The 25488-nt window shown below is 46.3% G+C and overlaps 1 protein-coding gene across 1 annotated transcript in view; it reads left to right on the forward strand.

Annotated features, from left to right (window-relative positions):
* Positions 1-232: 232 nt before the first annotated feature.
* Positions 233-25488, forward strand: part of SLC22A3 (solute carrier family 22 member 3) — an 87865-nt gene continuing 62609 nt past the window's right edge. Inside the window, exon 1 of the mRNA XM_022560740.3 lies at positions 233-690. Within this exon, the coding sequence (XP_022416448.2) occupies positions 256-690 (435 nt within the window). The 5' untranslated portion in view covers positions 233-255. The remainder of the gene's footprint in view (positions 691-25488) is intronic.

A 25488-nucleotide genomic window follows, 5' to 3' on the forward strand; every position in this document is an offset into this window, starting at 1 on the left:
CCCCGCGGCGGCGCCCCGGGGAAGCGCGGCCCGGGCCTCCGCGGGCGCCCCCGGACCGGAAGCGGGTGCGGCGGGCGGGGGCCCCGGGGCCGGAGGAGCGGCGGCCGCTGGCGCGGCGCCCAGGGGCGTGAGGCGGGTGCGCGGGGGAGGCGGCGGGGCGGAGGAGGCGGCCGGCCGGCCCGCGGGTCACTCGGAGGCCCGGGCGGCGGGCGGCAGGACGCGCTCGGGGAGTCGGGCGGGCGGGCGGCGCGCACCATGCTCTCCTTCGACGAGGCGCTGCAGCGGGCCGGCGAGTTCGGGCGCTTCCAGCGGCGCGTGTTCCTGCTGCTGTGCCTGACGGGCGTCACCTTCGCCTTCCTCTTCGTTGGCGTGGTCTTCCTGGGCAGCCGGCCCGACCACTACTGGTGCCGCGGGCCGAGCGCCGCCGCGCTGGCCGAGCGCTGCGGCTGGAGCCCCGAGGAGGAGTGGAACCGCACGGCGCCCCCCCACCTCGGCCCCGCGCCCTCCGAGCGCCGCGGCGACGGCCGCTGCCAGCGCTACCTCCTGGAGGCGGCCAACGCCAGCGCCGCCGCCCCGGGCGCGCTCAGCTGCGCCGACCCGCTCGCCGCCTTCCCCAACCGCTCGGCGCCGCTCGTGCCGTGCCGGGGGGGCTGGCGGTACGCCCAGGCCCACTCGACCATCGTCAGCGAGGTAAGGGCCCGGGTCCGCGCCGGGCGCTCCCGCCCCGCCGGCGAAAGCCGGCCGGGAGCGGACGGCGCGCGGAGCCCCCGCGGACGCCGGGAGTCGGTGAAGCCGGCCGCCGGGAAGGTCCGCGGAGGCAGGGAGCTGTCGGTTACCTCTGGGGACCGACCGGGTTCATCCCGCGCTTGGAAGCGTGGTGCTGCGTCGTAACTGCCCTGGCAGTGCCTTTGCTTTATCTCTCTCTGCTAGTGAGGCAACGGAGTGGTGCTTCGGTTTAGGTGTGAACGAAAACCGCCCTGGAAGCCAAGTGCTAAGATGCTTCGCACACATCTCCTCGGGGATCGAAGCATCCTGTACGATGCTCGTTGACTGTGAGATGTGTGTGCGCAGTAGTTGGAAATGACGGATGGACGCGGGTAGAGAACCGCAGTGTCTGGGGCGAGCGACGCTGAGCACGTCCGCGCCAGCTCGTGGTTCCCAGGGGGCGAAGGAAAGGAGAAACCAGCGTTTGAAGGCAGCGCCAACTGTCTGTAGTTGCCCAAATGATTATCTGAAATGCAAAAGTACAAAGGTCGAGGCTTTCCCGGGAGCATGATTTTGGCAAAACTGCTTTGGGGCAAAGAGCAACATTTGAGAGAAGTTGGGAAAGATGAGGTTTTGAATTAAAAAAAAAATTTTTTTTCCTGCTAATAAGTGACAGGAACGCAGCAGAAGAGGCTGTAAGACATACATAGTGGACACCCCACTTATTGGGGGGGTAGCTGCTGGGGTCGGGTGGGGACAGTCCCCACGGTTTTTTGGCTACGTTTGAGCTCTCAGTGCCTTGGGGGTTAGGTGCCCTCACCTTTGGCGGCAGAACTGTTTCTGCGCTGCGCTGGGCTGGCGGTTTGCATCTTCATCTTGGTGAGTTCTGACTTTAGGGACTGCCTCCACTGAGCTTGCAGGGAAGAGATGAGCAGTTTTATTGAACTTTGCTGCAAGCATGGATCAATTTAATTTCTAACAAGTGATTGAATGTGCTCAGGCAAATTGGGAAAGAAAAATGTTTGTCTTTAATTTACTGTCATAAAGAATTTTTAAGCACCTACTTGAATAATGGGGGAAACACTGGCTTCAGAGTTCGCTGTGCCTCTTCTGCCTGTTAATGGTGTTCTTTGGTCTGGTGGTGACCTAGTCTCTCTGAAGCTGGGATAGTAGGTCTTTGAGGTTATGCATGTTCTGTGTGTTAGCACACTGTGTGTGGTCCTCTGCTAAGTGCTTTAGAGATCAAACCCCATGGCAGCCCAGAAAGGCCATGTGTATGTGTGTTTGGGGTACTTTAATTTCTACCTAATTTGTGGGTCATGATCGGGACTGCTTTATAAACTGTGGTGGTCTTGTTAGGGATTTCACTCTTGAAATGGATAAGGTGTGGGCTTGGGTGGGAGAGGGTGTTATCACCGGTACTTCCTTTGAGTTGTATCCATTAGGTGGCCTCTTAGCGCTACTTTCCAGGCAAACCAGAAGACACTGCTCGGAGACTAGACGCCTGATTTTTGAAGACATACAGATCTCAAATGAAGAATCAAATGAACACACACTCCAGTGGGGTTTCCATGAGCAAGCATGATCTATAGACATCAGAGAAGGGAGACATAAAAATCTCTAAGTTAGTGTCCAGACAGGTACTTTAAAAGCATTCTGGGGTTCCAGGGTTGTTTCAAGCATTCCAGGGTTATTTCAGAGGAGGGACAGTTGGTCTTATGAAGGCCTAACAGGCACTGCGGAAGGTGGGAGTTCCGGAGACCTGGTCCTGGCACGGTCTCCATCCAGCTGTGTGGCTTGGGTGGATAGCTTAACCCTTCTGGGCTTAGCTTTCTCATCTGTAGTATCAGGGGTTGGATTAAACCCTTTACAGTCCGACCAATGCCATCAGTGTCATCACTGGATGGCTGTTCTCAGTGTGCTCAGAACAATGATAAAAATCTTCAAGGAAAATAAAATGCTGTTCAGAATGCTCCCTTAAGGCCTCTGACAAGTTTTGGAAGTATATTGGAGAGAGGTTTTTTTGTTGTTGTTCTAAATTGTTTGCTTCTTCTGGTTTGTTGTTTTAATGTTTTGATTCTTGAGAGGAAACCCTCCATCTGTTCAGGAAGTTCAGCATCTAGAACAACTCCTTCCCTCGCAGAGTTCTGCACAGCTAATATGTTACTGTCTTTGGTTTTGCATATGATCCAATTAGTGTTCTTTCATATGCTGTCGGCGTGACCCATCTCAGTGTGTTTTCAGAGACTTGAGACCTAACATATGAGTCATGGAAAGGGGGTGACTTGGGAGACTTCAGAACGCGGAAGGGGAGACCAGATTCCAGAATGGCAACATACCGCTGTTATATTTAATCCTTGCGCCATTGCTGGGTAGACAGCATTGTCCCGGCTTTTAGAATAGGAACCTGAGGCAGAAGATGCGAAGGGACCCACTAGCGTCCCAGACCTTTTATGTAGCCAAGGTGGGTTCAGATCTGAGGGTCTTGATTGTGAATCCGTCTCCTTTCCTCCAGGCAGTGCTCTAAGTCCTTGAAACAGGTCCACACAGCATGATACCAGATCACTCACACTTTAGAACCTGCAAGAAATCTAGTTGAACCTTCCTGTTTACTTAGTTACTATCCTGGTCCTCTGGCCAGCGTGTCATTTTATGTCATTTCACGGTCCGGAACACGATCCACTGCAGATGAGAGGCAGTCGGTACTCTCGGTGTGAGTGTTGCAGAATGGGCACTTAAACCTCATCCACCCTTTTTCCATCTTACAAAGAGAAACAGCGCCAAGGAGTTAAGTCAGAAGTCAATGCGAAGTGCAGGGCCCTTTCAGTCCAGCTCCCCCTCTGGTTTCTCCTGCTCAAGGTGATGCAGTGGATTTTTCACCTACATTTAATGACCTCAGCACAGACTTTTCTAACGTCTGAATCTCAGCCCTATGTGGTTGTCAGACACTGGGCAGAAGAAAGCATGATGTGATGCAGAGAAGTCCAAGTCCTTACCACCCAGATATTTCAATTCATTGCCCAGGGAGTGAGACTCCGAAATTAATGTTAAGACTTTGAAATGCTTGCTTGTGTACCATGGATGGGGGGATAAAAGAGCTCCTCTCTCACTAGGAACCAGGCCTCAGAGCACCATTAAAAATAGACCGAATTGCCCTTTCTAGATAAGTTTTCTCCCACACACAAAAAATGAAAGTCCATTTGAGGGAAGTGGCTGACCCATTGAAGAAAGCGGAGGCTGCTTCGATCTCTGGGGCTGTCCCACTGCTTCTCATGTCTCTGCTTTGCTTCCTGCATGTCCAACCCACAACAGGAGGCCAACCCCAGACATTAGGGGTCCCTAATCAGCATCCGGTCCTTACTATTTGCTAAGCATGGAAACACACTGCCATGAATACTGGAGAAAGGAGTTTAGCCAGGCCCAGGTTTTGTTCTGGGCTGAGTCTCTGATTTGCTCTGAGCACTTGAGAAAGATCTTACTTTTATATTGTTTTTATTTTTAATATTATTTGTGCTTTCCCTGGTTTTTGCTGAGTCAACCTCACCAAGAGAACATCTGTTTTATTATTACTTCAAAGGACCAACTATGGTATTGTTCATTTTCTATTTCATTAGTTTGTCCTCTTTTTTTTTAGTTTGCATTATTTTTTTAAAAATTTATTTAATTGAAGTATAGTTGATTTACAGTGTTGTGTTAATTTCTGCTGTACGGCAAAGCGATCCAGTTATACATACATACGTTCTTTTTCATATTCTCTTCCATATGGTTTATCACAGGATATTGAATATAGTTCCCTGTGCTGTACAGCAGGACCTTGTCGTTATCTTCCTGTTTATTATTTGTTCTGGTTTTTTGGATTTACTATGGGTGTGCTTTTTTTCCAATTTAAGTTAGCTGCTTAGCTCAATTCTTTCCTGCCTTTCTTCTTTTCTAGTATAAATGTTTAAAGCTATAGATTTCCTTCTGTGTACTTCTTTTTGACTACACCCAGCAAGTTTTGAAATGCAGGTTTTAGTTATTGTTCCATTCTCGGTATTTTTTTTTTTTTTTTTTTTTGCGGTACACAGGCCTCTCACTGTTGTGGCCTCTGCCATTGCGGAGCACAGGCTCCGGACGCGCAGGCTCAGCGGCCATGGCTCACGGGCCCAGCCGCTCCGCGGAATGTGGGATCTTCCCGGACCAGGGCACGATCCCGTGTCCCCTGCATCGGCAGGCGGACTCTCAACCACTGCGCCACCAGGGAAGCCCCATTCTCGGTATTTTTAATCTCCATTATTTCCTGTTTGACCCATGATTTATTTAGATATTGGTTTAAAATTTTTAAACATACATTGATTTTTTATCTTTTAATTGTTCTAATTTAACCTTGGAGTGGTAAGAGAAAGTGGTCTGAATGATACTGATTCTTTTTTTTTTTATAATATTTGGCTTTATTTTCTAAGTATTCTATTGAACTTTTTATTTTTACCATTTACTTTTTAAGTCTCTCTCTTTTTTTTAATTTTATTTTTGGCCGTGCTGGGTCTTCATTGCTGCTCGCAGGCTTTCTGTAGTTGAGGAGAGCAAGGGCTACTCTTCATTGTGGTGTGCGGGCCTCTCATTGCAGTGGCTTCTCGTTGTGGAGCACAGGCTGTAGGCGTGCGGGCTTCAGTAGTTGTGGCACGCAGGCTTCAGTAGTTGCAGCACGCGGGCTCAGTAGTTGTGGCTTGCGGGGTCTAGAGCGCAGGCTCAATAGTTGTTGTGCATAGGCTTAGTTGCTCCGCAGCACGTGGGCTCATCCCGGACCAGGGATCGAACCTGTGTCGCCTACATTGGCAGGTGGATTCTTATCCACTGTACCATCAGGGAAGTCCCTGATACTGATTCTTTGAATTTTATTGGAACTTTCTTTTTGGCCTTCTAGGAGGTCAATTTTTATAAACATTCCATACATGCTTGAGAAGAGTGTGCAGTCTTTAGCTATTGGGTGTAGGGTTTTATAGATAGATGTCCAATATTTGAAGCTTGTCAGTTGTGTTGTTACAGTATTCTATATTTTAATTAACTTTCCATCTGCTTGGTCTAGCAAGCATAGAGAGTATTGAAATTTACCATTATGTTGGGGGGTTTTTCATTTTCTCCCTATATTTCCAGCAGATTTTAAAAGTTGTACACATGAGATTGGATGCACGTACATACAAATTTAGAATTTTTAAAAATCTACATAGTGAATTGAACATTTTATTATAGTGTTGGTACTCTGTCTAAAATCCATGATGTATATTGTCCCGAGGTCTACTTTGTATAATATTATTTAGCTACTCCAACTTTCTTTTGGTTAATATTTGCCTGCTATACCTTTTGTTATCCTTTACTTTCAAACTTCCTATGTTCTAATAATTTAGATGGGTTTCTTATAAAGTGCATATAACTTGATTTTGCATTTAACTACTATGCTTAGCCTATTCACCATTTCTTGTGGTAATTGGTATATTGGGGCTTATTATACCATTTTTTTCTTTGTCTTGCTCTTTTTATGTTTTTTCCCTTCCTTTAAAAAATGATTTTAAATTTGTTTCTCTTATTCTATTTACTCCTTCCTTTATTTGTTTGGAATTTAGATTTTTTCCCCCAGCTTTTCTACCTTTTTTCTTTTTTTTGGAAGTATAGTCGATTTACAGTGTTGTGCTAGTTTCAGGTGTACAGCAAAGTGATTCATTATATATATATTTTTTCAGATTCTTTTCCATTATAGTTTATTACAAAACATTGAATATAGTTCCCTGTGCTATATAGTAGGTCCTTGTTGTGGAATTTAGATTCTTTATTTCAATTCTTTTAGTGGTTACTCCTGAAATTTTGCTAAGTTTACTTAAAAAAAACCTAAATTTAATACTTCAACCTCCTCCTAAGCAATTTAAGATCTTAAACACTTTCATTCAGTCACTTCTTCTGTATTAGAGGCATTAATAGCCAATATTCTAGGTCTGTTCCTTTATTGTTAATTTATGGGTTTTGTGTAAATCATGTATGCTTGGGTTTATACTTACACTTTATCTACTCATTATTCCATACCCTATCTCTTTTCCCCCCTTCCTTTCATATAGATCTTTAACATTTTTTCTTTAGTGTGTATCTCTAGGTGGTAAATGTTCTCAGTTTTTGTTTATATGGAAATGTCTTTATTTCACCATTATTCTTTAAGATTTTCTTTTGATGTGGACCATTTTTTAAGTCTTTATTGAATTTGTTACAATAGTGCTTCTGTTCTATGTTTTGGTTTTTTGGCCGCGAGGCATGTGGGATCCTAGCTCCCTGACCAGGGATTGAACCTGCCTCCCCTTCATTGGAAGGTGAAGTCTTAACCACTGGACTGCCAGGGAAGTCCCCGCTATTATTCTTGAAAGATAGTTGTGCTAGGTAAATAGTTCTATGTTGCCAATTATTTTTCCTTAACCCTTTGAAGATGTTAGTTCTGTCTTGTAGTTCTCATTTTACTTTCGAAAAATCTGTCATCAGTTTAACTGTCTTTTTCTCTTGGGTTGTGTCTAGATGGGTATTTCTTCTTTTTTTTTTTTTCGTGGGTATTTCTTTTATTTATCCAGCTTGGTTTGCATTGCCTCTAAAGGGTGTCTGACATATAGTAGGCACTCAATAAATAGCTGTAGAATGAACCAGTTGCATTTCCTTTCCACTGTGAATTTTGGTTCTTTGGTAGGTTCTGGAAAATTCTCAGCCATTATCTTTTCATTTTCTGCTCTCTATTCTTTCCTTCTGAGATTCTACTTGGACGTAAGTTGGACCTTCTTTTTCTGTCCTTCATGAGTCTTAACCTCTCTCTCATATTTCTCATTTCAATATCTATATGATAGTTAAGATATTTTCTCAGACCTGTCTTCCAGACCACAATGTTTCTATTCAGCAGTATCAAGTCTGCTGTTTAATCCATTCATTGAAGTTTTTATTTCAGCAATTATCTTTTTCATTTATCAAAGTTATATTTGTTATCTTTCAGATATCCCTGGTCATTTATTGGTAGTCTCTTATTTTTTACTCATTCTTGTGTTTCCATTTTTCAGTTTCTTTAAGGGTTTTACGTATGATTACTCTATATTTTATATCTGGTAATTACACTGCCTGAAGCCCTTGGTGTTTTGAATCTCTTATTTGTCGTTTGTTATGTGTTTGGCAGTTGTTTGTTACGTGTTGGTTGTGAGTTCCCAGCTGGTTGAGTGTCTCTGTGGGAAACCTGGCTGCCTGCAGGAAGGATTTGCACTTGCTTCTCTCTGAGCTTGGACACCCATGATCTGGAATCATTTTCTTCCTTCCGGACTTCCTGGTGCATCTACAACTGCTGAATCTGTCATTGTTGTTTGTTTTTATTAGAGGTGTATGATTTCCCCTTACTTTCTGAAACACCAACAGTTCAACAAAAATTGTGTTTTATGCTGAATCTCATTTTTTCAACAAGAGTCCCTCAAAATAACTAGTCCTTTCTGCTGATGACAAAAGTGTATTAATAGTTTAACAGATTTTTTTTAACGGAGTGAAAGCAAGACCTTCATGAGTGAGCAGTCACCCCACTATGTGTCTGCTACTTGGTGTTGGCAGCAGGATGACCAAGCAGATCCATGCAGTGATGTGTGTATGAACCCCAGAGCCAAAAGGAATGAGACTATGAAAAAGCATCACCTGCTTCTTTCTGGCAACTGATTTATTAGATTATCAGCTACAGATCCATTAAAATTTCATTAGCATTTGTCATATGCTAGGCACTGGGGTAGGCTGGTAATACAAAGGTAGATAAAATTGTCTGATGGGTTCTGGCAGAGAGACTTGCCCCGAGACAGTAATGCACTGAGAGTGGTAACAGGTGTGGTGAAGGGATGCCTTCTTATGATTGACTGGGGGTGAATCAAAGCAGAGTGTGCACTGACCTTGACCTCAGCCCCAGAGGAGAAGGAGGAGTCCAAGAGGAATATATGAGGAAAAGGATGTTCTATTCCCACATTCTCTCATCGTCAGCATCATTTATTTGTAGCCATTTATCGACTGCCCTCTGGAGCAGTGGTTGATGTGTATTCCTTTGACCCACCCACACAGTCGTGGAATCAAAAGATCAGGGTGGGGTTCAGGAATCTTTGTTGTTCACAAGCGTGTAAAGCCCCTGCAGGTGGTCCCTAGACTACACCTGAGGAGGATCCTGAGGACAAGATCATCACAAGTGGAACAGCCTATGTGTGGGTGAAGCAAGTACCACCTCCCCCAAACACACCCTGCAGACCTTGGGATGGAAGCCTCGTCCCTTTACCCAAGACAGGAGTCCCACATCTTTCTTTAAGATGAAAAGACAACCCTCAGAATGGGAGAAAATATTTGCAAATGAATCAACAGACAAAGGATTAATCTCCAAAATATATAAACAGTTCATGCAGCTCAATGTTAAAAAAACAACCCAATCCAAAAATGGGTAGAAGATCTAAACAGACATTTCTCCAAAGAAGATATACAGACGGCCAAGAGGCACATGAAAAGCTGCTCAACGTCACTAATTATTAAAGAAATGCAAATCAAAACTACAATGAGGTACCACCTCACACCAGTCAGAATGGGCATCATCAGAAAATCTACAAACAATAAATGCTGGAGAGTGTGTGGAGAAAAGGGAACTCTCTTGCCCTGTTGATGGGAATGTAAATTGATAGAGCCACTATGGAGAACAGTATGGAGGTTCCTTAAAAAACTAAAAATAGAATTACCATATGATCCAGCAATCCCACTACTGGGCATATACCCAGAGAAAACCATAATTCAAAAAGACACATGCACCTGTACTTTTCCTCTGGGACACACAGCTAGGTTGTATTTCCCAATGTCCCTTGCAGCTGGTGGGGGGCGGTCCTGTGATGTGTTCTGGTCAGTGATGTTGGGAGAAGCAACACACCTGGAGCCAGAATAACGTTTCTCCTCGCAATCCCCCTGCTTGCTTCCTCCCCTCATCTGCCGGCAGAGACTCCTGAAGACCCCAAAGACAGCAAAGCCCTTAGCTGGAAGATCGGGGCTTGAAGCCTGCAGGGAGGGCACCCGCATCTTCCTCCCCTCCACCTCCTCTGCATGGGAATGTGAAATTAATGAAGAATAAACTTTCTTGTGTTAAACCGCTGAGATTTGGGGTGGGGGGGTTGTTACAGCTCTTACTGTGAGCCTACCTGACAAATACACATTTTGGTGTGTTTCCTGGAGGCTGCAGGCACCTGATGAAATGGTAGGGAAGCTGGTTCCTTCGAGATAGTCCTCCCCTTGGTCTGCGCACAAGGTCACCATGACCTTGCCTGAGGCCCCTACGGGCCCCTCTCCTCTGCAGGCACCCCTGCTGCAGCCCCTCCAGGGCATGCCTGACTGTCCTCCCTGGGCAGTGAGCGTGCTGTTTCCTCTTCTCCAAATACCTTTCCTCTTTCTTCTTGAGGATGTTCCATTTTTTTTTTCCCTAAAGATGCAGCTAAGAGTTACCTATTCCAGAAATACCTTCCCTGTCCCGACTCTGGGGGTCTGCTTTCCTTCCTCTGCCCAGCCACCCTCTCTGTGTGCTGAGGGTATTACCTTCCTCATCAGACTGCAGCTTTCTTTCTTTTTTTTTTTTTTCAGTGTAAACCCCAACACAAATACACCAGCATGATTTCGTGCATTTAGAGGGGAAACGTTTCTTGGTTAAGTGGAAAATTGTGCAGGTGCCTTCTGGAAGACCTTCATTTTAAACAGCTTTATAGTGAAACATGATATCTAGAAGTCTGGACCTTCTTTCTTCCATTTGCTGTAATCTACATTCACTGAGTAGAACTTGTACTGATCATTGGGACCCAGTGGGTTCCAGGGTTCTGGGTTATTCTTTCTGTCCCAGCTGACATCTGGATTGAACAGTGCCAGGTGCAGGTGTACAGCACTGCACCAGTACCTCCTGCTCCAATAAATACAAAGAGGGGGATCGAACTAGAATGCTTCTTGGCCTGACCGATGATCACGCAGAGCGTGGTTGCGACAGAGGCCTTGAGTCCAAATGGAGAGAAAAACAAACCTGCAAGGCCCGAGACTAAATGGCCTCCGCGCCGCGGAGGAGTGGACGTCCAGGGTCACCCAGGACCTAGACTGCAGCTTTCTTGGGGGCAGAGACTGTTCAGTATATCTTTGTGATGAAACCACATGGCATTTAATAAATCCCATGATGAAATTAATGAGTGAACGGGAAAGGGATTGAGTGAAATATTTGACCCCTTTTATAACTGGCTCAGCCAACCCTGAAATTGACCTTCGGAGACTCTAACAAGCTCTTTCCCCCCTCAACAGTGCTGCTTTATTTTTGCATCAATTCTGTATATTAATTTAGAGAAAATGGCCACTTTAACAATTCTGATTTTTTGAACACGGTGTATTTGATGTAATTTGAACGTGATGTGTTGCGGCATTTTCTTAGGCGTAATTCAGTCTCTATCACAGTGTTTTGTAGTTTTCAGTATGAAGGTGTTACAGAAATTTCACAGGTTTTATTCTCAGGCGTCTGTTTTATTGATAACCTTGTACAGTGCTGCTTCTTCATAACTTAGCCAGCAAGGGCTTTTCTTCCTCCCCTTCGCACCAACGGGCTCTGACAGATCACGGGGGCGGGGGGGGGGCAGGGCACGCCCCTGTAGAAAGTGGCTCCAGGCCTCTGGAGCAGGGGGACAGCCGCCACCGCCCGTCCCCTGTCTACATGGGGACTCTGTCGTCCTCAGATCCTAATGGGGGGATGCGACCTGGAACACGAAAGGGAAGGAGCCGGACGGCTGGCTCTTTGGGGCCATTATTTTTATGTGCTGACGTCCATTGTGCAGAAAAGGCCTTTCTCAGCTGTCCTGGTACTTTTGGCCGCGCCTGTGTCATCAGCCGAGCTGGGCTCTGGGAGCAGCAGGGCACAGGTGCAGGGCACAGGTCAGCGAGGGGCACATGGGCGCCTGGCGGGCAGCAGTTCAAGGGTGCAGTACTGAGCCCTCCAAGGCCATTGGGGGCGGGGTGGGGAGACACTGCCTACATTTCAAAACAAAATAAAACCTCTCCAATTTTTCCTCATTTTTTTTCTTAAACTATAACCAAGAAAGGAAGTTTATTTCTATTCTGTGAGGAAATAGCAAAGTTCCTTAAGGTTCTTGGTGTAGCTTTCTAGAATGGCAATGACACAAGCATGGCCAATGATACTTAATGCCTTTTTATGTGGGTGAGAGATCAGTAACATGGCTTTTTAAGGATTGCTGTGCTCTAACTTTTCTGTGCTTGTAATAAAGCAAAGTAACTTCGGGGCTGGTGCTTGTGTAACACTAGAGGAAAACCATGAGGGATGCAGTGTAGGGGCTCATACGAAGGTGAATAAATAAATGTGATTAAAAAGAAAAAAATCCTGCGTTTAAATTGTATGGCTAGTACGGGCCCCGCCAAGCACGTCCCTCAAAGTGTGTGACTGATTTAGAATTTAACTTTAAAAACTGTGTTCAGGGAAGTTAAAAATGAAAGTCAGAAAATGAGTATGGTGATTATCGTTGAATGTTTTCCGAAAGCTTGGATCCTAGTCTCCGATTAATCAGTGAAGCAGACGTTGTAGTGGAAAGGGTGCTGTTCCGAGATGTGGGAACCCTGGCACAGGTCGCTGTGAGTGACTGGGGGTGACAGGTAACATCCCTGGACCACTGTTTCCTTATCTGAGTGGAGTAGTCAATTGTCAGTGGATTTCCAAGGTTCCTCTACCTCTATCATTCTGCAGCCAAGTTCATTTTCAGGTATTTAATTCCTGACCCTGAACTTGGGGTTGCCATATCCATGCAAGAGTGGGAAAGTGGCTTGGGATGAAGCTAACTTAAAAGCTGGAGGTGTTCAGTTCCGGAAATCAGGATGGATTCTTCCCCAGGACACCTTACTTCCTGGCGGGCGTGCTGTGAACCGTGTGGACACAGGAGAGGGTGATGGCACGGGTGTGGCCACATTCTAGAGCAGCTGCCCGTCCCCGCCCTCTGTAACATCTGCTGTAGACCCTAGAGTTTCATGGGGAATCTGAGGAGGGGACACGCCTTGGGCCACCTACACAGTGGAAACCACCCGAGAGAGGCAGGATGGGGACAAGCTTGGACTTCAGAAACGAAGGTGATTATTCTGCTGTGAAACCCAGTCTTCTGAGACAGGGGACCTCCCTGTTGGATGGTTATAGGCCAGAGCAGGAGAGATGAGCAAGTGACAGGTGAGGCTCTGGATTTGCATTTTAAGGGCCATCACTGGGACCAGAAAGTTGAGACACTCATGAGGAAATACAAACCGGAGCTTCACAAGCCTGTCCACACTCACCCGCTTTGGCCTCAGTTATCTGATTATTAACAATTTAACATTAAACATAACATTTAACTTAAGTTTTAAGACATTTAAGTATTTGAAAGTAATTCTGACAAGACTGTGTCTGTTTAGGGAGTATATAACTTTTCTTTTATGGGTTTTCTTGTTAACTTGTGCTGTATTGATTGGTCATAAAATCTACAAATAAGTGTGGGAGACTGTGTTTTCTTGTTTCTTAGAAAACAGTTCAGGGAGGAAACTTGGAGGCTTCAAATAAGGTGAGAAGCGAGACACGTGCCTCCTGACCGGTGATTCTGGTTCCTGTGCAGGAAACCGCAAACCACCTGTCTTGCTCTCCTCCCCCAAATGACGGGAGACATTTTCCTCTTGGATGGATGTCAGCTGTTTTAGCAGTTGTTGGAATATAATTGTTTAATTTTTCTTGGCTTCATAATGCAGACATGAGAGTTTCACATGTCAGACAAATTTGTATATCATTGCCTGGAATGCAATTTTATTTTTTATGCAGTGAAAATTTTATTACTGCTTGTATAACACGGGGGCAGCTTTGGTAAAATGGTGATTTTCTATGAAATGCCTTCAGCACAGCGGTGTCCAGTGTGAGAGACCCAAGTGAGGCCATCCTAGTTGGATGGAGCTAGGGCCGCCGCAGGCCCCTCTGCTGCCCAGAGGAAAGAACATTGTCTTGATTCTTAGGACAGGGGGACCTGTGAGACAGTTTGGTATTGGTGACTTCTGAGGGCTTTGAAAACTTTTGCTGTTGGTGTTGTGAAGTCTCTGGAGCCCACCTCCTCAGGGGGCTGGGGGTACCGCACCCCTCCTGAGAGATGACAGAGCATCCATTGTCTGGACGGTGCTCATGTGAAGCGGGTGGACCCACTCCCAGGTGTGTGATGAAGGCTTCCCGCTGGAGAACAGCAAACACCCTCTCATCATCCTCCCTGCTCGATAGCGTCACGTCTCAGATGCCTTTCCCAGAGGTGGCTTATGCCCCTCGGACGCACAGGGTGGCTCTGATTTCACGGGCTTCTGCCAGCTGGAAGCGTCGTGCGGCCGCCGACCGCACAAGATGAAAGACGACATGTGTGTCTCTTGCCCCCAGGGAGGGATGCTGTAAGCTGATGCCTCTCAGACATAAACAGAGGGGCCTAGGCACCAGAACCTCTTATTCTGAAGATTGATGGTAGCACATTTATGGGAATCCAAGGACCGTGGAGAAGACAGTGTGGGCTTTTAAATGGATAATTCTTTAAGAGCAATGCTTTGGAGACATTTATTGAGAAATGAGTGCCCTTTCATTGCCCTCAGATGAGGGTTTCAAAGCAAACCCTCATAGGGAAGTCACGTGGACAATTGACAGTATTAAATATCCAGGGCAGAGGAGAAAATTAAATGGAAAGTAATTAAAATTAATTTGGCATCGACTTTAAAAAAATCAAATAAAGAGATAAATTTCAGAGTTTCTGTAGTGTAAAGGAAATTGTTCCAAGAACCTTTCCCACAGAGAATCTTGCTCTTTCTGTGTCTCAGCTACTTGGTACTAATGGTAATAACACATTTACCTAAGGCCTCCATTTGTCCGCCAGCCAGCATCCCTGTCAGATGGCTACGCTCCCCTATCCAGTATGTATGTCTATAGGGCACTTCCAGAAGAATTTTGATTTTTAAATCAAACCAAGTGCATTACAAAACAAAATAAAACTACCTATGTCTTTATCCACTATTTAGATAATTAGATAATGACCCTTGATTGTTGCAAAATACTGTGAAGAAATGATCAACTTGTAGATCGGAACTCGTTCTTTGTGCCTATCTGTACGGCAAGTAAGAAATGATCAACTTGTAGATCGGAACTCGTTCTTTGTGCCTATCTGTACGGCAAGTAAGAAATGATCAACTTGTAGATCGGAACTCGTTCTTTGTGCCTATCTGTACGGCAAGTAAGAAATGATCAACTTGTAGATCGGAACTCGTTCTTTGTGCCTATCTGTACGGCAAGTAAGAAATGATCAACTTGTAGATCGGAACTCGTTCTTTGTGCCTATCTGTACGGCAAGTAAGTGGCTAAGAACATAGGATTACTAGTTGTGTGAACACAGGCAGATTTCTTAGTTTGAGACTGTTCCGAGCTCAGATTCTTACCAAAGGGGAATAATTGCTGCTGGGTGGAGCTGATGGGAGGCTTATGTACATAACGCATGCAAAGTGCATATCCAGTTGTCTGCCCAGCCTAAGTGCTATGTGTCTGGTGATATCGCACTCGTTGGTTACAGATATTGTGGAAGTCCACTCGGAGAGGGAGCTTGGGTCTGGAAATTAGGGGCAAATCCCTAGAAGCTTTTGTTGGGCAGAACACTGAGATTCCAGCCCCAAGGGACATGGCAGGGATCACCTCCCTAGAGCTGGTACATCTGGAGCCCAGTAATAAAGACTAAGAAAAGACCCAGAATAGATTCTCACAGCTACAAGCTTTGGCAAGATGTCCCGAGCTTCCATTTCGTCACCCCCCTCGGGCCCCTATGGATCTGGGCGGGGTTACGGTCCACGGTCGCTCAGAGGCAGACCGACAGCTCTGCCCACTGCCTCCTCTCCAGCCCCAGTTTGATTGAGAGATTGTGAAAAGAACTAAAACTTCATTCTAACATGAAGCTCCCTCCATTGCGTGTTTTATTCACAAGCACAAGAAATCCTTCAGTAAATCTGGACAGCAAAAGTTTCTCTAAAGATGCTGTGGTTAGAAAACCACCGATGTGGCTCACGCCTATGTTCGAGTTGGGTCAATTACACAAATTTGCTTCACATTTTGGGGCAGTTTGCAATGGCCATATCATGTCACAGTTTACTTGGCCTGTCATGAGAATCTGGCCTTAGAGAAAAGACCGAAAGACTCCCCTCTGCCCCTGAAATCTATGAAATGAACACAGGGCAGTGATGGTGGGGCAGAAATTATGAATATTGAGATTCAGTTTGGGGTTGAGATAAATCTGGGCTTAGTTGTTCTATGCATTAAGCAACCCAGTTCTCTTGACACTGAATAGACACTACAATGTAATCCATGAAAGTAGCTTAATACCCAATAGGGACAGAAAGCCATACTATAATATACTACATGTAACCTGATAGCTATTGACACACCTTTCCTGCTTAGAAACCTGATTGTCTCTTTAATTACCGGATGACATTAAAACATAATGTTTTATGTTTTAACTATTTAAACTATTTAAAACATAATGAACTCATTTAACCCTCACACACGCTGTGAGGCGTGGGTTGTTATCCCTGCTTTGTAGAGAAGGAAAGGAAGGTGCAGAGAGATTTAAGTAATTTGCCCCAAGTCAGGCGTTACAGGATGAGAGAATTGGAAGAGATATTTTTGATGTCTGAACCAACAAGAGATTAATTGATAGCCCTAGAATATGAAAGGGACTTCCATAAATCACCAAGGAAAAGATAGCAAGCCTTGTAGCAAAATTGACAAAGGATATAGACAGTTTTCATGAAAGGAAACCCAAAAGGCCATTCGGCATAGGAAGCCCATGCAGATTCACTCATCATCAGAGAAATGCAGATACAAACAAGATGGCACTTTACCCTTGTTAGGCTGGTTGGAAACCAAAAAGCCCCGCGGTGCCAACTGTTGGTAGATTTCAGGTCTACTGCGGGAGGGCAGGTGGAGCTGTTCTCAAGAACAGTCTGAAACTACTGATACAAATTAGGTGTCTACAAACATATACTGTGACACAGCAATTCCACTCCCATGCATGAGTCCCAAAGGAACATCTCAAATCTATCAGGAGGCAGGTATGTTCACTGCAGCGTTATTTGGGCAGCAAGGAGTTGGAGACAAACCTACGCATACGTTGACTTTCAAAGGTGTTTTGTTGTATACTGAAATTTAACAAAAAGAGGCTGAACAAGCATCAGGAAAGTTGTGCCTTTTACATGAAATTAAAAATATGTAGATTCTGCAAGAATGCAAACAAAAGATATACCTTGACACATCAGGATGGTTCATTTGTGGGGATGGGATGGGAATAGGAATAAGGACAAAATAGAATAAATAAAATAAGATATGGGTCTTTTATAACCAATGGTTATAATACATTATAATTAACTCAACCTTCTGCCCTTGAGGTTCAGAAGAGACAAAGGGGTAGAAAGAAGGAAATGGATTTTTCTACCCAAGACACTTAACGCGTCTTGTAAGATGCCTTAGAAATCACCCCAGGCCCTGGCCTATTGAATGAATTGGCCTATAACCCAGAAATGTAGTTAGATCTAGGTTAGTGGATTTCAGACTGTTTTGGTGACCCTAGGCATTGCAACGCCTGCCCCCTTCAGGAGAGTAATCTTACTTTTATCAGTTTTATTTTGGTGTTAAGATTCTGTTTTTTTTAATTTTTTTTCTGTTTTTTTTTTTCTGTTTTGTTTTTAAGAGGGGAAATAGAGTTCTGCTTCTAAAATAATGTTTGAAAAGATACAGGATCAATATTCCCCAGGATCCCTTTCAGATCCAAAATTCTATATTTTAATCAAAACAACCAACTTAACAAAAATGTTTTCAAACTCAGAAGCTGGAGTGTCAGCATCCCTTATGATTGTATAGAAGATATTTTCTTGGGAAGGTGTTGGGAGCGTCTTTTCCTGAGGCTTGTTCAGCTTCTTTGTGTTAAATTTCAGTACACAACCAAACATCTCTGAAAGTCAACATGTGCGTAGATTTGCACTTTAGAGACTGAATGCATCTGATGTGTACTGAGCCTGCAGATTTCTTTATCCTCTTGTGACAGCTGACCTGAGACTTCCCCAGAGCTGTCTGCCTGTGGGAATCAGAGGGAGCACTGCTGAAGGTCGGTAGACATGATGATTTCACCTGGGGATGCTGTGTCCTCGGATGCAGACCCCTGACTGAGGCGTGGATGGAGGCCTTGCCTGAGCATGTCACATGGAAGATGTCTCTCAGTTTCCATCTCAAAAGTCTCCTATAAAATGTCATCATTCAGTCATCAAGTCCAGTAGTGCATTCCCAGTATTGCCTTCTAGTTAATCCATAGCTTTTATTATGCTTTTATGTGATCTCAGATAGAGAATTTCAGGCATCACTTTTGCCTTCAGTGATCATATAATCTTCCTAGTCAGGAAGACGAGGGGGCAGATACTGTTCAGAACCTTCTGGGGGACTAGGTTCTGGAAGTCATGACTAGATAACTCTACAAGTCATCCTGAAACGAGATGCTTTGATGCGTCATCTCTTTCTTTTTTACTTTGCCCTTTTCCCACTGTCCTTTGGTTCTCCAGGGAGGAACTGTCTTCATCTGAGTTCCCCACACAGCAGAGCCTGAGACAGGGCGTATGTGCTAGTTTACGTCTCAGGGCAGCCAGGGCGCAGAAGCGGGGGCAGGGAGGTGAGGTCGGGGAGAAGGGAGTGGACCCCTCACCGCTTCATCCTCTAAGCCCCTGTGCAACTGACCCCCGAGAAGCTGAGTAGAGGGTGGAGGACAGAGCTGGGGAGGGAAAAGGGAGGAAGAACATACCCTGGGTTCTGCCTCCTCGGGGTCAGATGTTCCCTCCCAGGCATTAACTCCCTCACGCTTTCAGCTGGAGCCCAGAGGCGGAGCCCAGAGGCGCAGGAGGCCAGCAGCTGGGAGGGGCTGATGCTCAGGTGATCAGAGCTCCCATGGGCCAGCTCAGGAGGCAGGTGGCGCCTAGAAGACCCGAGGGGGGAGGGAGAGTGCGACATGGGACCAACAGATCGTTAGCTCCTGCACAGACTCTGTCCCGAAACCTTCGCAGGGCCACGCCCAGTGGCTTTCTGCCTCCCTGTTTCCACACATCTGCATGCCCCCACTTTTGGTTCACCCTTATGTCAGACTCCCTATGCCCACCCCCTCCCTGTGCCCTTGCAAGGGGGCTGCCTTGCATCCCCCCTTTGTCTGCGGAGTTTCCGCCTTATGGTACCGTGCCACCACTTTCCTCTTCTGCTTGCTGGTCTCTTAGGGTGACCAGCTGTCCCAGCTTGCCTGGCATTGAGGGGGTTCCCTGTGCCTGAGGACTTTCAACGCTAAACCTGGGAGAAACCCCGGCAGACCAGGACAGTGGGTCATCCCGAGCACTCCACAGGTAGAAAGAATGATTCACAAGATGTATAATAATAAAGAGCTGTGAACAACGCAGATGTGTGATATGGTTAAATAAACAGAATGTAATGTACCCATTTGATACAATATGACAGGGATGATAAAACTGAATTGACAGATAATAGTGTAGAAATGTTTATGATGCAATTATAAGTTAAAACAAGAGGCTGAGATAACAATGTGTGCATATTACATGATTTCAGTCATATACTTAAAAACCTCTGTATGGCAAATTGACGATTGAAAGTAGGGACTGCTACACAGAGATCTTGAAGGAGAGAGCTTGCTGTTACGGCCACTTACACTTTTCTCTTAACTAATCGAGAGATTCTTTTGCCAAAGATGGTGCTAAAGTAGCGATAGAGCTGAATTAACTTATGGTCGTGCTACATTAAAAACTGACGAGGAGAATGCATGCAGAGCGTTCAAAGGAACTATAGTTATTTTGTTCAGCAAGTCAAACCTGGAAATGAAAGCATGCAAATGACAGTGGGTTTTCAGCAAAGGAAGAGGCACCAGATTCCTTCTCAGCAAGGCCCACGAGAGAGAAAGGCTGTGAACGCTTCTAGTTAGTGAAAGAACTTTATTGATGATCTCTTAACCCAAAGTTGCTTTACTACTTGTTTACTAGTTGCTTATATGAATGAAAAGACTCTCAGAAAAGAGGAGGCCTGTTCAGAGAAGACGGCTTGGGGGAGAATAAAAGCCTCTGGCATCAAACTCACTCAGCCTGGAAACTGTCATAAGATGACAGAAGGACTTTCCTTCGCTCAGCGCAGGATCAGAAAGTGAAGCGGGTGAAGTGGATTCGTGAAGCCTGTAATTGCCTCCCTTGACCCGAATCGTCAAAAAGGCGATTGCTCCATGCAGAGGAACTAAGATTTCATCGGACCTCCCTTTTAATAGCTAGCGTCTGTTTAAATGACTTAGTGACCACGTTATATTTTGCCTTACCCAGTTCATATTGTTTTCTATTAGCGATTTTTTTTTTTTTTTACTAAGTGACAAGATACATTTACTTGATTCCTGAACCATTAATTTATGTGTCTGTCTGAGATTATGTACTCTTGGGGGCCATTTTGATTACCGAATTTATTTTCGATCATAAAAACATAGTAGTTAGGTATGTTCCAGGCGCTTTGAATATATTATCATTAGCATCAAAAGAGCCTATGAGGGAAGTGTTATTTTCCCAGTTTCCAAAGGACGGAATCTCTGAGGCTGGGAACACCTGTGTGATGTGCCCAAGACAGGACAGTGTGAGAGTTGGCTTTGTCCTGAGGCCAAGCTCACCCCAAACCAGTGTCCTGTCCCTGCCATCTGCCTCCAGATCAGTGGCTCTCAAAGTGTTGAGTCACCAGGAGGCCTTGTGAAAACAGCTTGCTGGACCCCACCCCAGTGCTTCTGAATCAACAGGTCTGGGGTCGGGCCTGAGAATGCGCATTTCCAGGTCCCCGCGTTGCTGCTGATGCTGGGGGTGCCGGGGTCCCACTGCGAGGAGCCCCTGGTCCAGAAGGAGGTTCGCTTTCGCTACTGACTTTTCAATTGTGATGATGACTGGCTCGCCTCGGACAGGGCCGTCTTCAAGTCAAGTTCCCGTGAAGTCTGGTTCTTCGCAGAAACTCAGTTCCTTGCTCCTTAGCGGTGCTTCTTTCACAGCCGTGTTTCCCCTTCCGGTCCAGCTTGCGCAGCTCTAAATGGGTCTTAGGAAAACATCATCTTGGTCACAGCACTTTCTATTCAGAGAGCAAGCAAGACTCTTGTCTATGAAACCGTTCAGGTGCCTCGATCCGGTGTCAATCTCACGTCCCTGCCTGATGTTCGGATGGCATCGAACCTTCCTCTGCCGCACGGAGGCTCTGCTGCCCCGGTCCTCCGCCCACCAGTCCCCCGGAAAGCCACGGCCATCACCGGGGATGCCCAGCCCTGCCTTCGAGAGGCGGTGGCTACGGAGTGGCCGGTGTGTGCCAGGTGGGTCGTCGGCACTGGGCCGCCAGGTGAGCGAGGTGCGCAGGCCCCGCCCCAAGCCTCCGCAGGCCCCTGCGCCCCCCGCTACGGACCCTAACTCCTCTCCAGCCCCGTCCCGCTTAGATTCCGGGTCCCGTTCTGCAGCCGGGGCTGCGGAGCGCCGTGCGGGACCCTCACCCCGCGGCTCGAGGCTCCGTCCCCCCGGCCGCCTGGCCTTCCTGCCGGGTCCTCAGCCTCTCTCACTCTCGTTCTCCACGAACTGCCCCTTGCCCCTCGCTCTCAGCAAAGCCCTCCCTTTACACTTCCCGACAACCGAAGACCTGGGACGAGAGGCTTCTTCCGTGCCCTGCTGCCAAAACAAGAAAGGCACCCGTACCCGCTCCCAGCCTTTCCTCCTGACGACACATCACGCTGGAAGTCACAGCATCCCTTCCCACAGACGGTGTGTGTCTCCCCCTGTGCTGGGTCCTGCCCACTTCTCAGGCCAGTGCTACCTCCCCGCGCCCCGCCCTGTCCCCTCCACGAGCATCTTTGCCCGCCTTGCAGCGCGCTCCAGTGTGTCTGGTCTACACAGCCCCTCCCCAATGTCTGTTGTCTGCCCACAGCTGAGGACCCGTATTTCCCCCTCAGAAGCGCGTTTCTTCGAAGGGTTATCTTGTCTCACGGCCTCCCCGTTCTCACCTTTCACTCTCCCCTCGGCCGGTGTGGTCCCCTCCCACCCCGCCACGGTCTCTGGAGACCCCAGGCTGCTGCCCACTGGCCCTCGCTCCTGCTCTCGTGTGGAACCCCAGGGTGCCACCTGTGCTCCAGGGAGGAGCGTGATTCGTACTCCCTAGTGACCCTGCTGCCAGAGTCACCAGTTCACATTTCACTGTTCTGCTCATTTTGTGCGTCCCAATGCGGCTCCCGTTTCACTTGTGCAGCCCTGTCCAGTGTGTGCTGAAGCCAAGCACATTTAAACAGATGGGCGCTGCTGGGCGTTCCCCCGTCTGCTGGTTCCTGCTCACTTCCAGGAACCCTGGATCCCAAATCTGGAGACACTCTGCAGAAAATACTCTGTTTAGTAAAATGTTGAAGTAACTTAGCTTAACTGTCACGTATTTCATTAGCTCCACTGTTGCCATGATTACCTAGTGCCTACGTGGAAAGCGGACGCTCTTAGGAGATTTTCATCGTGATGACTTCATTTTGCCTTTGTTCTTTACTTTTGCAGTGACACTCCATCTGTAAACAACACAATCTTCAAAACATGACAGAGTATATTGATAAACTACCCCGAATGCCTGTGTTTACTTGTTAAACCTTCCCAGTCAGGTCAGAATCCATTAATGTTTCAAAAAATCATGTAAATAATGCTGCTGTAGCATGCTAACATATTCCAGAGTATTATGAAAATTTTTAACTTATTTGTAAGTACACACGACTACTGCGATAAAGCAAATATTGCAATAAAGCGAGTCACACAATTTCTTTGGTTCCCCAGTGCATATAAAAGTTATGTTTACACTACATTGTAGTTTATTAAGTGTGTGATAGCATTATGTCTAAGAAAACCTAAAATGTACGTACCTTACTTAAAAAATTATGCTGTTGGAAAAATGGCGCCGATAGATTTGCTTGATGCAGGGTGGCCACAAACCTTCAATCTGTAAAAAAACACAATACCTGCAAAGTGCAATAAGACGAGGTGTGCCTGTAATGGAAAACAGTATCAGAATTTACTACCGTGTAGACCCATTATCAGAGCGATTCCTGTGATGTGCTTGTGATGTTCATCGACTACTTTATGATATTCTCGTCTCCATCGTTGAATCCTTAAATGGACAAAGTAAAATACAATAGCTTTCCATGTAAGTCTCTTGGAATGTTTTCTATCTTTTTTTTTGGCCACGCCCGCATGGCTTGCAGGGTCTTAGTTCCCCGACCAGGGATTGAACCTGGGCCACGGCAGTGAAAGCCCGGAATCCTAACCACTAGGCCACCAGGGAACTCCCTCTGTCTCTTCTTTTTAACACGAGCAGTTAGAGATTTACTGGAAATTTCAACAATGCTGTTTTATGTTAGAAACACAAATGTATTTCATGTAAGTGTTTCAATTAAAAAATATAAAATTTTTCAAAGAAAAACATAACAGATATCCACACACTCATCACCCAAGATGAACAAATGTTAGCATTTTGTCATAGTTACTTCTGATTTTTTTCTAAAAAGAAAGGAACCAGTGCAGATGAAGTTGAAATTCCACTTCCTATTGCTGTAGAAGAAATTACACCAAAACTTAGTGACTTAAAACCACCACTTTTTTTTTTTTAATTGAAGTACAGTTGATTTACAGTGTTGTTCCGATCTCTGCTGTACAGCAAAGTGACTCGGGTTTACACCGATTCCATGGGGCAGGGGTTCAGAGCATGCACAGCAGGGAATGCTCGTCTCTGCTCCATGATGTGTGGCCTTGGGTAGGAAGGCTCAGAGGCTTTCTAGTCCATTCTTCACAGTCGTCCTATATCTGGGCAACCATGTGAATGTCCCCTTGTAACCCTGTCTTTCTAAAAACTAATCACAGAAAGCAGTGGAGATGCAGCGTCAGAACCAGGTGTTGTCAGTGCTCTTACATTATTATTATTATTATTATTATTTATAACAGTGTTTTTATTTTATTTTTACTTGTTGACAGTTTGCTTTATTTATTTATGGCTGTGTTGGGTCTTCGTTTCTGTGCGAGGGCTTTCTCTAGTTGTGGCAAGCGGGGGCCACTCTTCATCGCGGTGCGCGGGCCTCTCACTATCGCGGCCTCTCTTGTTGCGCAGCACAGGCTCCAGACGCGCAGGCTCAGTAGTTGTGGCTCACGGGCCTAGTTGCTCCGCGGCATGGGGGATCCTCCCGGACCAGGGCTCGAACCCGTGTCCCCTGCATTGGCAGGCAGATACTCAACCACTGCGCCACCAGGGAAGCCCGTCTTACATTATTATTTATCAAGCTAGGTTAGAAGGGAGCTGGCATTAATTAATCAAAGCTGTACATTTGACTTAGTTACACTGTACTCTCTAATACGTTCTAATCATTAGTAGTAAGTACTCACATCTTACTTCATGTCACATTTTACAGTGTTTAAAATACATTCGCATTTATTCCCTCAGTTGAAGCTTCATGAAAATGAAACCTGATAAGAATCTTAAGTTCATATTTTGTATAAATCAAATAGAATACTTAATAATAAAATGCTTTAGAAACCGTATAGAGCTATCAACACGCCCATTGCTATTAAGACTCACGGTCCAATTTTTCTGTGATCTAGTTTCGTACTGCAATCCTGCCCCATGCGTAATCCTGTATCTCGTTGGTGACTCTGTTCCCTTGGCTTCCACCTCATCTCTGTGTGTCAAAACACAACCAGATCTTCACGGCCCGGCTCCGACACTGCCTCCTCCAAAAGCCTTTCCTGGCATGTACTTCCCAGCTGGACTGCATCTCTCTCTGCTTTGTGCTTGCGTAGCATTCTGTGTTTCTCTTGTGAGATTTCAACACATTCCACCTTGTATTCTGTTTCACATACTGCATCACCGGTGCTCAGCTGGGAGCTTCGAGCAAACTGGAGCCTAGCCCTGCTCCCTTCTCACTGCACGACAACATGCCTGGCACCGGGAGCCTCCTGGACAAGTGTTTTCACTGTGCTTAGCTGCTTTTGCTGCTCTCAGGCTGGGAAGAGTACAAGATCCAGACGTGCCTTCAGTGTGGCCATATCTGGCAGGACAGAGGACTCTCCCCTGGCTTACCCAAAGTCACCCAAAGCCCCCCCAGTTTAGCGAGAGGACGCCAGCCTCTGACAGGGGAGTTTCCCGGGACTCACTCCATCCTGGGACCGTGGGGCTCGTTGGTGAGGGCTGCACTGTCCAGTTTGGAGCAGATGTGGATCGAGAAGAGACACAAGAAAGAGAAAAAGACTTGGCAGCGGCAAGGCCGTTCAGGCCTTTTCTAGGACGGGTGCCTACCTCCGGTTTAAGAATTAAGTAATTAAAATAAATGAATGTCTGTCTCGTGTCCAGCTTCACTTGTAAGCACTGCAGGGACAGTGGCTGGAGCATCTCTGCCTCCCAGGGACACCGGGAGGGACAGACCAAGTGGGTGCACGTTATTTCCTGAGTGGCTCGCTTTGGAAGTCTGGCACCTAACGCTTCCTCAGGTGGGTTGGTGGACAGCACTGTGAGAAAGACCACGTGGTCACCTTACACCTTGGTGGCAGCGTCTCTCTCCAGAAACTTATCAGACCAGACCTGGACCTTTGATGTGGCTTGAAGTGGGGTCTCACAAACAGCCAGGTCCACGTGAGTGCAGC

This window comes from Delphinapterus leucas, chromosome 12, assembly GCF_059928025.1.
Source record: "Delphinapterus leucas isolate spDelLeu-1000000601 "Yukka" chromosome 12, BTC_Dleu_Yukka2, whole genome shotgun sequence".
In the NCBI taxonomy this organism is placed as follows: domain Eukaryota; kingdom Metazoa; phylum Chordata; class Mammalia; order Artiodactyla; family Monodontidae; genus Delphinapterus; species Delphinapterus leucas.